This window comes from Daktulosphaira vitifoliae, unplaced genomic scaffold, assembly GCF_025091365.1.
Source record: "Daktulosphaira vitifoliae isolate Bord-2020 unplaced genomic scaffold, ASM2509136v1 Scaffold_1, whole genome shotgun sequence".
Classification (NCBI taxonomy): Eukaryota; Metazoa; Arthropoda; class Insecta; order Hemiptera; family Phylloxeridae; genus Daktulosphaira; species Daktulosphaira vitifoliae.
In genome coordinates, this window is record NW_026099572.1 from 51,822,668 (window position 1) to 51,836,792 (window position 14,125).

At 24.1% G+C, this 14,125-nt stretch overlaps 1 protein-coding gene across 4 annotated transcripts in view; it reads left to right on the forward strand.

The window, feature by feature from the left end:
- LOC126896997 (uncharacterized) overlaps positions 1–11,389 on the forward strand; it is a 192,619-nt gene extending 181,230 nt beyond the window's left edge. For 2 of the 4 annotated variants that reach the window (XM_050670315.1, XM_050670314.1), the window contains exons 5-7: positions 8,581–8,866; positions 9,020–9,375; positions 10,645–11,389. In XM_050670315.1, coding sequence (XP_050526272.1) covers positions 8,581–8,866; positions 9,020–9,375; positions 10,645–10,790 — 788 coding nt within the window. In that variant the 3' untranslated portion in view covers positions 10,791–11,389. Of the gene's footprint in view, positions 1–2,622; positions 2,801–6,546; positions 6,587–6,627; positions 7,309–8,580; positions 8,867–9,019; positions 9,376–10,644 lie in introns of those variants that run through there. The other 2 variants (XM_050670312.1, XM_050670313.1) reach the window with 2 other exon arrangements.
- Positions 11,390–14,125: the final 2,736 nt, after the last annotated feature.

Here is a 14,125-nt window from a genome sequence, read left to right on the forward strand (position 1 = left end):
TATATATATATATATATATGTCTATTAAACGGTACAACGATGGTATGGGAGACAGAGATATGGGCACATGCAAATGTGATCGTATCAATACATATATATGTTACCAAAAATTTGGAATGTTATAGGAAGGGAGCAACACACATAAATAAAGTTAAAAAATTAATAAATTACAAAGTAAAATTATTTAATTTTATACTTTAAACCTATTATCATATCAAACCTAATTCGACAATAAATACTTCAAATATATTAGAAATGAATGATTTTAATTATCTGTAGGAAAAGGCTGGTTAAGGAACTTTTCAATTTTTGAGGGTTATATCTTTGACGAGATACTAGTTGTAATCATTTTATGTATCGTTAAAAAAAATCGGGGTTTCCCCCAATTACGAGGAACGAGGAAAATTTCTTCTTCAATTTTTTTTTTAATATTTAGAAAATATCTTTTACTTTATTTAACCCTTAAACAGTCGCGTCGGGGTCTAGCATACCCCCACATAAATAAAAACTGATATATTATGTTGCATAAAAGGTGTACATAGATATAAATTTAGAAGATGGTTTTTATAGTAATATTGAATCGATTTTCATAAATAAATCCCTTCGAAAAAAATATGTATGACTTAAAATATCCATCAAAGTTGAAATGGGTCATATTGACCCCCACGCGACTTGTAACGTTATAATTTTTTTTTGGACTTGTATTTTTTTTCAAAATATCGTTTTATTGTAAATGCAATGTTATAATCGATATAATATTGTAAAATTGGAATTATGTGGATCTGCCACCGACTGTGCAATTAAGTTTTAAAAATAATCTATTGAGAATTTCCACTACTCGATGATACGGAACAAATAAGAACAAACCATGTAATAAATACACCGCGTATACTAAACAGTATGTATAGATTGTTGGGAGAAATATCAATGTTCAATAGATTTAGAATAATTGTATATAATCGTGTCATAATAATTAAATGTATTGTAATATTAATAATAAAAAAATTCAATTAAGAAAATTGATTATACAGGGTGATTTTTTTATCATAACCCACTCAATTACTTGCAGAATAATAATAATTTAAACATTTTTTTTTTTATTATCTTTAGTTACATATTATTCTTGAATTTTTAATTATGTAATACTTTTTAAGTTCATCCCTTATGCTTGGTAAGGAAGTCAACTTTGTTTTTTTAAATGGTAACACATATTTTTAATTTAATAAAATGTTTGAGTTTTTAATTTAATAGTAAATGGCATTTGAATTTTTAATATAACTTAATTCGTTTATTAGATATAATCATTTAAAGTTTCAAATTTTTGAGTTAATATACAGGTATAATACACAAGGGATTACAAATACAGGTAGCTAATTGGTTTTTTATAACATCGATATTAGCAGGTACACAGCATTGTTATTATCAATGATAGTAAGGCACATTGTTAAGAGTTTATAAATACACTAACTGACAATACAGAAAGTATATCAATTGATAATCATAATTGATAATAAACAATCCGTGACTGAGACAGCAATGTCATAAAAATCCAATTAACTACCTGTATTTACAATCCCATGTGTATTATACATGTATATTAACTCAAAATTTTGAAACTTTAAATGTTTATATCTAATAAGTTAATAAAGTTATATTAAAAATTCAAATGCCATTTACTATTAAATTAAAAACTCAAACATTTTATTAAATTAAAAATATGTGTTACCATTTAAAAAAACAAAGTTGACACCCTTACCAGGCATAAGGGATGAACTTAAAAAGTATAACATAGTTAATAATTCAAGAATAATGTATAACTAAAGATAATAAAAAAAAAAAATGTTTAAATTATTATTATTCTGCAAGTAATTGAGTGGGTTATGATAAAAAAATCACCCTGTATCAATATATAAATACATATATAGCTAATAAATATAAGCCGTGTTTGAGTTCAAAGAAATACAAGACAATTTAATAATAATACATTTTGTAATAGTAAAAACTTCTTAATCTTAAAAATAAGATTTTGCAGTTAAAATAATTTTTTTACAAACCAAAATTTTTTAATGAAATTTTGAAAATTAAGTTTTTTTTTTTTCGTAATATAACTTTTGGTAATGCGCATAATTTTGTCATTTATTTATTTTTTAATTTTAATTTTTTAATTTTTTAATTTTTATCCATATTTATATATCATATGGTAACAAATAATGTCTTTGAATTTAAAAAAAATGAACTTTTTCATACATATTTTATACTTTTTTAGAAATCGGGTCTAATAGACCCCCACGGACTATGAACGTTAAAAATAGGTACGCGCATGCTTAAGGGTTAATTTTTATAAAGATACTTAATAAATACCAAACTACTTTTAGAACCTTTTTAATTTATTTCTTCACAGTTTTATTTTTTAATATTAGCATATAACATATTTTATTTACATTATATGTTTTTTAGTATTCTAAAAATATAATCATTTAATAGCTCTATAGAAATTTTTAATAAAATAATCAAATAAGATAAATCAAGGTAATATATTATTAGTTCAATTTATAAAGTTTTTAAAAATAAAATTGATTTATAATTTTTTGTAAAAACTAAATTGGTAATTATAATTTAAATAGGCAGAAAAATGTTACGAATTATTTTTTTGTAAGTCTTTAATATTTATAAATATTTTTAGATAATTAAAAAAATGTTTAAAAGTCGATTTCATTTGTTGAACTTGATAAGATATTTTTGCGTAATTCTTATATCAGCACAATTATTTTTCAATACAAATGCCAGCCCAGAAATCCAAGTAAGTGCAAACAATATTTCAAATTGCTTAACATTTATGAATTCTTAACAAATTAGTATATTCTAATATTACAAGAGTTTATTCAAACCACAGAATAGACAAATATAAATAAAAATATGTTCTGAATAAAAATGAACATAAATAAAAGGTAATTGACCAAGGTTAAAAATAAAGGCGTGGTGACCGGGTAAGTAATATACTACTTCTTAGCTACTGTCCAAATAATGTAAATGATAATTTCGTCATCCTTTGTATAAAGGTATAAAGGTGGACGTAGATCATTTTATGAGGTATGTTGGAAACCAACAATTGAAAATTTATTTAATGTTTTCTAAAAGTTAATTCAGTTATTTTTTATAAAATAATAATAACTAACTAGAAAAAGGTTTTTGAAAAGAAGAAAGGAATCTAATTTACTTTCCCCTCCTTAATCCAGTTAAGAGACTCATCGATCTTTGTTTCACAATGTCATTACTAAAAAATAGTCATTAATATAATCCAATCTTTTTAGCTTCGATGCGAAGCGGAGAAGGTATTAATTTTACTATGATGTGTTTTTTTTTTTTTTATGTCTGTTGCCACTTTTTCTCAGCTCTCACTGGACCGATTTCTTTGAAAANTACTCAAAGAAATCTCTCAGATTTCTTTAAAATTCAATAAAAACTTTACACTGCTTGTTTTATTATCATTACTATTATTTTTTGACGATAACTTACAAATTAATTTCAGCCACTTGATTGTAACCCTATATTTGACGATTCATTTTTACAGGTCGTAAGTACTATTAATAATGATATAAAATCATTGGTCTTTCAAAAAAATCGAACATTTGTTCATCATTCGCAAATAAATCAGGATGACATAGTGTAAATACAAAAGAACCCAATGATAAAGATATCAATGACTGCCTGTAGAAAAATGGGATGTTTTTTATTTGTTTTACAAAATATGTTTTGGTACTTAGATCACTTAGATAAACGACTCATTTTAGCGTAATGAATCAAAAATAATAATAAAAATAAAAATAAAAATAATAAAAACCAGCACAGGGGGGTCGCGGCACAGTGGTGACGCGGCATAGTTGGATCAAGTATAATGATATCTGACAGTGATTAAAATCACTATCAAAAATAAACGCTTCGAAGCAAATCTTTAGATTGTGTTTAATTTTAAAAAAATTGGAGGATTATTCCAAAAGCTACATAATCTGCTAGTTCCTTATTAATATCCTGATTAAGATAAAGTATGTCGAATGAAAAAGGGATTATTAAAAAATATTATTTCTCATAACAAAATTGTGTTGATCCATACACTTTTCAATAAGTTATAGCATTATAAAGTAAAAAATGTAAATTATAAAATCGAGAATTTTCACACAAAAATTGAATTCAGTAGCCATTTTCACCACGAAGACAAGTCCATAGGTCAAATTTTTTTTTTCAAATTAAAGTATATTACATTAACTTTAATTTAAGATATAGATAAAAGTTTCAGACATTCCGGAACATTTTCAAAAGTTAAGTTGAAAAAGTTAATTTTTTGTAAAAGAGTTGTCATTTTAAATCCCCTCCTGTGGGCAGATAAAGGGTCAGATTTACAAAAAAAATATACCAAATGATAGGAAAAGACATCAAGCATCCATATAAAAAAAAAATTATACTCATATATTTATTTTTGAAAAAGTCACGGCAGTTTTTAAATGATAGGTAAATATCTAAGGTATCTATAAAAAAAAAGTATATTGATTCGATCATTTTTTAAAAATTTATGGCAATTTTAAGTAAAAAAAATTTAAAAAATTTCGAAAATAAGCGATTTTTAAATTTGTAATTTTTTTGGAGGTTTCCCCCATTTACGNGTTATGGCAATTTTAAGTAAAAGAAATTGAAAAAATTTCGAAAATAAGCGATTTTTAAATTTGTAATTTTTTTGGAGGTTTCCCCCATTTACGAAGAACGAGGGAAATTTTTTAAATTTTGAAGGGTAAAGTCTTCGACTATATACGATTTATAATCTTTTGACATATCGCTGAAAGAAATCCGTTCGGTGAGAGCTGAGAAAAAGTGGTAACAGACACAAAAAAAAAAGCTTCGCATTGAAGCTAAAAATTGGTGGATTATTCCAAAAGCTGCATGATCTGCTATTTTCTTATTAATATCCTAAATGAAAAAGGTATTATTAAAAATTATTATTTCTCATAAAAAAATTGTGTTGATCCATACATTTTTTAATAAGTTATAGCATTATAAAAATAAAAATTAAATTAATAAAATCGAGAATTTTCATACAAAAATAGCCATTTTCACCATGAAGACAAAATAAAGTCCGAAATTTTTTTTTTTTGCATAACTAAGTACATTACATTAGCTTTAATTTTAGATATATATAAAAGTGTCAGTATTTCTGGAACACATTAAAAAATTAAGTTGAAAAAGATCTACTTTCTATATGTATTTTTATGTTTTGAACCCCCCTGTAATAAGGGAAATGGTCTGATTTAAAAAAAAAAGAATGTCAAATTTAAGAAGTATATAAATATTAATACTCATAAAAAAATTGTATTGATCCATACATTATTCAAAGATTTATAGCGTTATAAAGTTAAAAATGTAAAATGTAAAATCGAGAATTAATTTTTTTTATGTTCTTTGAATAAGTATTTTATTTTGAGAGAATATATTTTATTGAGAGATCGATACCCATATTTCTTAAATCTTCCTCTGGACTGGCGAAAACAAGATTCAAAAATATTTATATCTATGTAAAAATTTTATCATGTGGCCGACTTCAAGTAGTTTGGATTAAGGTGAAGAAAAAGAAGATGTAAAAAATTTATCCAGGTGGTATTGTGGTGGCTCAATGTGTTCCGGCGCTAGCGCCTTGAAATGATATGACACAATAATCACCAAAACAAAGATTAAAAACTGTAAATGTACTCCTAAGTTTCTCTGCAATGTCTGCCGGCGCGATTTTTGTTAAAGCAAAGACATTAGCGACGAGAAAGCCTACCCAATAAGAAAAGCTCACATTAAATTTTTAATATAAAATAAAAAATTTAAAGTTGGGTTGGATTTATTATTAAAATATTACAATTAAAAAACAATTAATGTTTAAAATATTATTTGATATTTATTTCCACAATAAGAAAAATTAAACATTATTATTTAATGAACAAATTAACTTAAATTAAAAGGTTCACCAAAACAAAATTCACTTTAAAATTTCTAATTGTCATTTAGTTTTAATAAATAATATTCTAAGTCTGAAAACTTAGAAAAAAGGACTAAGTTTTTTAAATTGAAAAATATTCCAAATTAAATAAAAAAACGACTTAGTCTCAGAGAGTGAAATCTTGAGAAGTGTCGTAGAATTTGTGTATTTTAATAGTCAGCAAGAGATAATATAACGATCCCTTGGATGATCATGGAAGCTGAGGCTTATTATTCTAATCGGATAATTATAATGAGGGCCCTGGGTGTAGGCATTACTTAAAAATCTCTACAATAATTGTATTTTATCCCATAATAATCTGGTTGTTTTATATTTTAAATAAGAGAACCCTGTTTTGTTGATCTTGTATAATCAAAATGTGTGACATACATGTACAAATAATAACATCTTATTATATGTAAATATTATAAGTAATAATATAATATTACATTAGATTCAATTTAAACTTTAGATGGCTTGTTATATAATAATTACTTTTATTTTTTGAAGATAACATACTTACAACTTGATTTCAGCCACCTGATTATGACACAATATTTGACGATTCGTTTTTACAAGTTATAAGTACTATTAATAGTGATATCAAATCATTAGTNAAGTTATAAGTACTATTAATAATGATATAAAATCATTAGTATGTGGAAAAAATCAAGGATTTATTAATCATTCGCAAATAAATTATGATGACATGTTGTTATTATCAAGATCTTGTAAAGACGATTACGAGTGTAGACAAAAAAAAGAATCAAGCTTAAACAAATTAAAAAAAGAATTAGAGTCTTTAGAGTGTTTTCACACATTTTTATGTCTTCAAATTATAGAATTATTAAAATTTAATATTAGGACTACAAATTTCAATCCAAATCATATTTTCAAAATAGAGTTTCCACATGTATCTGAATACGTAGTTAGGATGATTTCCTTTTTCATTTATGGCAAGTTTGTTGTTAATCCTTGGCAATATAATTTAGCAAAACAACTTATTGATATAGTAAGACTCGAAGAACATCAAAAAAAGGATACAGAGGATATCATTTTAGCACAATTAAATGATGCTGCATTACTATCTTCAATGAATGAATTTTGCGATAATTGTAAATTAAATAATGAATTTTTGAAATCAATTATTTCATTCAGATTTAATACTTTCAATAGAGAAATTAGGCAATTTAAATATCAAAAAAGTTTAAAAAATTATGTGAAGAATATTTTGTCAAAGACAAGAATTACTTGTGTAACAAAAATGGACATAAGTTCTTATGCACATATTAATAAAGGTAATCAACATGATGTACTCTTAAAATGTTCAGATTAAAAACTTTCTTAAATATTAGTAATATATGGTTAATAAACATGAAAATTAATAATATTACAATTAACACTTTATCATCAACGCGATGTTTCGATTTTTTTTTTTATTTTGTTTATTGCCAGTTTTTTTAAATTCTTACCGTATTGATTTTTTAACGATACATCAAAAATACAAATCGTATGCAATTGAAGACATATTCCTCAAAAACTGATATTATTACTACGAGCTTCAAGTATATGTTAAATTAAAGTTTTGGTTGCATATTTTAAATTAAAAAATTTTCCGACGACTTATATTTATGAATAAATGGATGACCTAATTAATAATAATGCAATTTTTGTGTTAAAAGTTTTGATATTCGATTTAATATTTTGATCTTTAAATTTCTATATCTTTTTAAAAATTGTATATGCATAAGTACTTAAAAAAAAATAAAGCTCATAACTTTTAATAAAATTTTCAGAGTACCTTTAGAATTTCTATGGTCAAGCCTAGTAAATATTTCAGGTTCTAAATCGAAAAAATTAGCATTGTAGTCAATACATTTTATATGCTCACAGAGTGCTAAAATTTTTTTTCTCAGCTTCGAGATTAACTTTCCAACATTTTACTGAATTTCTACATTCTTTAATAATATGTACCCACTGTGCTGGTTTTTTTTTTATTTCTTTCATCAGTTGTTTTAGTGAACTAAATAATGCATCTGTTCTATAGTCCGGCTTATAGTTAATAATATTTTCATTTTTTTTATTATCATGTATGCTACTTACATATTGATTAACATGTTAAATTTTTCACAGCTCTATGATAACTTGGAACTCTACTACCATTTTTCTTAATGATTCATTTTTGCTTTGTAACTGAACCAAAATATTTTGATCGATTACATCTTGGTTATTCTGAATAATTATATTTTCAAACAAGTCTATAGTTAACAAAACACGGTGGCATAACAAACGCACGCAATTTGACTTAAATAATTGATACATCTAACACTTTTCTGCTGTAAGCGAAATCATTTTGCGTTACACAATTTTTGTTAAAAAAATACACGCCAATTCGACACTTCACAATATAATACATAAATCACAGCTTAATTTTAAACAAACTTTTATTTATATAAACTAATTAATTTTAATATTATTTTTTTATTTTCTTTGTATTATTCTAATCATTTAGACTTTAACTGTTATTTAATTTCTTTAATTTATTATTCATATTACAAATAATGGAGCAGCTAATCAAAAGGAAATGGTTATTGATAAAGACTACGAAAATATTAAAAAAGTTTTTTTACAAAGTTTAAAATTAAATAAATATGACGATGAGATATTTAAGAAAAATGAAATACATTTCTTTAATAAAGATTTGTGGGAAAAATTACGTAATAAACGTCTACCATCTTCTCATTTTCACTGTACTTGTTCATTTAATCAAACAAAAAATAAAGAATATTTCTTGAAAAAAACATTGCGCATTTGGAATAAAAACTATGAAGACTCTGATACTAAAGATAATATCCCGTTAGTAATGAAAATTATAATAAGTAATATTAAATACAAAAATTTCTTCATATTATTTTTAGCAATTTTTTTTTTTATAATTTAGTTTCAAACATTTTTAAGAAAATACTAAATACCTGTTTTGTGCTTTTGTTGGTATATATATATATATAGGTTTCCTGTGCAATATGGTATAGTTAATGAGCCCAAGGCAATAGAACTTTTTGAGAAGAAAATGAACATAAAGATTGAAATGTGTGCCAAATTTATTGATGAAAAGATTAACTATTTAACAGCAAAACCAGATGGTATAATTGGGAAAGATGGTATTGTTGAAATAAAATGTCCAGTTAAGGCCCAATATATGACTCCCGAAAAAGCTATAAAAGATAAAGTGATAAAATATGTGCATTATAATGAGAATGAAGATCTGGTACTAAAACGTACTTCTGATACTTTTTATGAAATACAAGGAGAACTGCATATTACACAGAGGCAGTATTGTTATTTAATTATTTGGACACCAAAAGGTACTAAAAATAAAATTAGAATAAATAATAAGATACAACTAAGATTTTCTGAAATTTTTCCAAAATTTAATTTTTTTTTAGATTTTTATTTTGTTTTCATAAAAAGTGTAAATAAAATATAATATATAGTTATTATTATTATTGTACATGGCATGCTATAGACCTACATAAGATTAACAATAACACCAACAAAAATATAAATAACAATAGTAGTAATAGTAATACACGATTGATTAATATAGATAACTGATTGAACAGATGAGTAAAAAGAATGGTTATAAATAAATCTTAAGTCCTATAGGCGTGTGGTAAGATTCAATGTTTTTTGCAAAATTATAATAAAAACAATATGGGTGACTAAATTTTTTACAAATATTTAGAATATACATTTTTACAATTTTTATTTTCAAGTTGCTATTATTTTTTTCTGTGAGAATATTAATTCAATTTTACTTGTTAGTATTATAATACAGATGTTTTACTTATTTCTTTTTTAGAGACAAATTTTGTTGTCTTTTACACATTTAATTATGATCTGCAATCACAGTAACTGTTTTGCAATCGACAGAGAAAATGTAATTTCTTGAATCATTTCTTATTTCTTCTTGTGTAAATATTAGACCCATGACAAATTTTACGGTCTATGCTTAATCAATTATTAAAACACTCCATATTTAGGAAAACTAAAAACAATTTAAGTACTATTACTGAGAATTTTTGAGTTTTATATTTTTTATATTTTTAGTTTTAGATAAATAATTTTAATTTTAAAATAATAGTTTTTAATTGTATAAACAACATATATTTTTATATTAAAAATAAAAAGTAATAAATAATAATATTTTGGCTATGTTTAAAAAATGTACGTAAGGTTACTCTAAAAATAGGTCGTAAAAATACTCATTTTTTTTTATTCAGACTGCTCTATACAGTAAAAACATCAAATTATTATTTTAAAACCCTATATTTTATTTCAATATTGATTATAAAGAAATCACATTAAATTACAAAAAATATTTTTGAAAATTTAGGTTAAGATAAGCCAATTATAGGGTTCGACCACTGTGTGTCCGGCATTCCACTATTTTCGGAATATTAAATGTTGTATTTGGAATTTTAATTTGTGTTACTACATATTTTAATAACTATTAAATTATGTAATAATTTTCCCATTGACACTAGATTTGACTATAGTTGTAGTCAAAAATTACTGTACAATTTCATCCAAAAATATTTTTACTATAAATTGTTATTATTTAACTTTTTTAGGTATAGTCTATTGTAAAATTCTTCGAGATGACAAATTTTGGAACGATTATATGGAACCAAAACTTATTTACTTTTACGAAGACTTTATGTTACCGGAATTATTAAATATTCATTTAACTAAGGATCTTAATATTACGAATATTTAGCTAAAATATAATAAACTATTACACATTCATATTTAAATAAAATTAAAAAATGATTGTTAAATGTATTATTCATTAATAAAATAAAGTTAAGGGAGTTAAGCGCTTCTAAAAATAACAAAAGTCAGCGAATTCATCAATCAAAATTTTTCATCCAAAAATCATTGTATTTTTTAGAAACTCAATATTGCTAAAATATAATAAATAATATATTATTCCTAAATAATGAAATAGCATGTATCTAATTATATCACTTTTTCAATATTAAAAAACGGTAGCACAGTAGGGTCGAAGCACAATGTGTTGCGGAACAATGAAGACGCGGCATAGTTGGATCCAGTATAGATTTAATCTGACAGTGATTAAAATCACTATCATAAGAAACGATTCGATGCAAATTTGTAGGTAGTGTTTCATTTAGAGAAATTTGTGGATTATTCCAAAAGCAGCATCAACTCTTATTTCTTTGATTATATCCTGATTAGTAGTTCTTTGATTTTAAAATATTATATATGAATAAATACTAATTATAGTTTTTAAATTTAGTATGAAATTGTGATTAAATAATTGAATATTGTAATTTAAACGGAGAAATTATAAAAATAATAAAGAAGTTATATTTTANTATTAAATAATTAAATATTGTAATTTAAACGGAGAAATTATAAAAATAATAAAGAAGTTATATTTAGCTTTACTTTTACTCGTATAAAAATTTAAGGGCTTGTACAATAATTTTCAATAAAAACTGATAGTTACTATAAATAAATGCATTGGACTACAAGGAACTTTCATCAAAAACAAAAATATACTTTGCTAAATCAAATTTTCGCGTTGTTTTCAAATCTACAATTAGACTTTTTCTATCACTTCTATTTTTAGCTTTGATGCGAAGCGGAGAAGGTATTAATTTTACTATGATGTGTTTTTTTTTTTTTTTATGTCTGTTGCCACTTTTTTTCAGCTCTCACTGGACCGATTTCTTTCAAAAATACGTCAAAAGATCACAAATCGTATCTAGTTGAAGACATTACCCTTAAAAATTGAAAAAAATTCCCTCGTTCCCCGCAAATGGGGGAAATATCCAAAAAAATTACAAATTTAAAAATCGCTAATTTTCGAAATTTTTTCACTTTTTTTTCTTAAAACTTCCATAACTTTTTGAAAAATCAACAAATCAACATAATTTTTTTTTATACTAAAACCTTAGATATTTACCTTTCATTTGATATCATTTTTTTGAAAATCTATCACTTAACCTGCTCATTGGGGGGGATTTAAAATGGCAACTTTTTTACAAAAATTAATTTTTTCAACTTAATTTTTGAAAATGTTCCGGAAAGACTGCGTCCTTTAAACATATATCAAATTAAAGCTTATTTTATGTACTACAAAATGAAAAAAAAAAATTTGTCCCGACACTTTTTTTTCTACATTTAAACGGCTGCCGTAGTTAAAAAAACACTATTTTTGTGTTAAAATTTTCGATTTTCGATTTTAAATTTTCAACTTAAAAATGCTATAACTTTTTGAAAAATGTATATATCAGCACAAATTTTTTTTTTCTAAATACATTATAAGTACATCTTTCATTTGACATACTTTTTATTAAAATTGGACAATTTCCCCTTATATAGGGGGCGTTCAAAACTTAAAATATTGTAAAAAACATAGATCTTTTTCAACTGAACTTTTGAAAATGTTCCGGAAATACTGCGTCCTTTAAACATATATCAAATCAAAGGTTATGTTATATACTATCAAATGAAAAAAAAAAATTTGTCCCGACATCTTATCTTCTATGTGCAAATGGCTGTCGAAAATTTAAAAAAAAATGTAATGTTTGCGATAAAAATTACATTTTATCGGGATGTTTTTTGTACTTAAAACTGCCATAACTTTTTCAAAAATGAACAAATAAAAATAATATTTTTTTGTATTGAAACCTTAGATATTTCCCTTTCATTTGATATAATTTTTTTTGAAAATCTAACACTTATTCTGCTCACTGGGAGGATTTAAAATAGTAACTTTTTTACAAAAAATAACTTTTTCAACTTAATTTTTGAAAATGTTCCGGAAATACTGCGTCCTTTAAACATATATAAAATTAAAGCTTATTTTATGTACTATAAAATGAAAAAAAAAAATTTGTCCCGACGATCTATCTTCTATACGCAAATGGCTACCATATTGAAAAATATACTATTTTTGTATGATAATTATGGGTTTTGTATTTTATTTTAATAGAAGTTGATGTTGCTTTTGCAATTATCCATCAATTTTTTAAAATTAAACACTATCTACAGATTTGCATCGAAGCGTTTCTTATGATAGTGATTTTAATCACTGTCAGATTAAATCTATACTGGACCCTACTATGCAATGTCTCCACTATGCCGTGACCCAACTGTGCTACCGTTTTTTTTATATTATTACTAATTACATATAAAATAATAATTAAAATAAAAAAAGAATTTGTTTTCAAATTATTACTGATTTGATTTTTAATATGTTAAAACTAATAATTTTTAACCTTCTTTATTTCGTCCTTTAAAGTGAAAGTTTATAATAAAAAAAATTGAATATGTTACCATAACTTTTAGCTCAATTTCAACTTGTAATTTGCATCATTAAAATGAAAATTTTATGAGAATTAAAACTATGCTATTTTTAAGACTAATATGCAGTTAGGAAATTTTATAATTACTATTTACTATATATTTCGCACCCCTAGATCTAAACTGTTGCAACTCAAAAATGCGATTTTTGAGATAATGTTCATTTTAAGATTTCTGATTCTATTATTTACATGAGAATAAAACCGTAGTAACTATATCTTGTTTGGTTTCCAATAGAAAGCGCTAGAAGACAGTTTACTTGAATGACAGCATGCAAGTTTCATATCAGTTTTTCTTGAATTGTGAAAACAGTTTAGATCGAGGGGTGCGAATTATCAGAAAATCTCATTATTTTTTTTGCATCTTTATCGTAATAAAACACTTAAATAGAAATTATAGTAATAATTTCTAAGTAATTTTTGGTATTTAAAAATATTCTACAATTGAAATATCCAGAACTGAATTAATTTTAATGATTTACTTTAACTAAATAAAAAATGTTATTATTTTGAATCCCTCTTGTGGGCAGGTAAAGGGTTAGATTTATAAAAAAAAAACCAAATGATAGATAAAGACATGCATCTAAATAAAAAAAAATATACTGATTTGGTCATTTTTGATAAAGTTATAACAGTTAACAAAGTTATAAGTTTTATACACTGTACTAAAAGGAACTTCCATTAGAAACAAAAATATACTATTCTAAATCAACTTTTC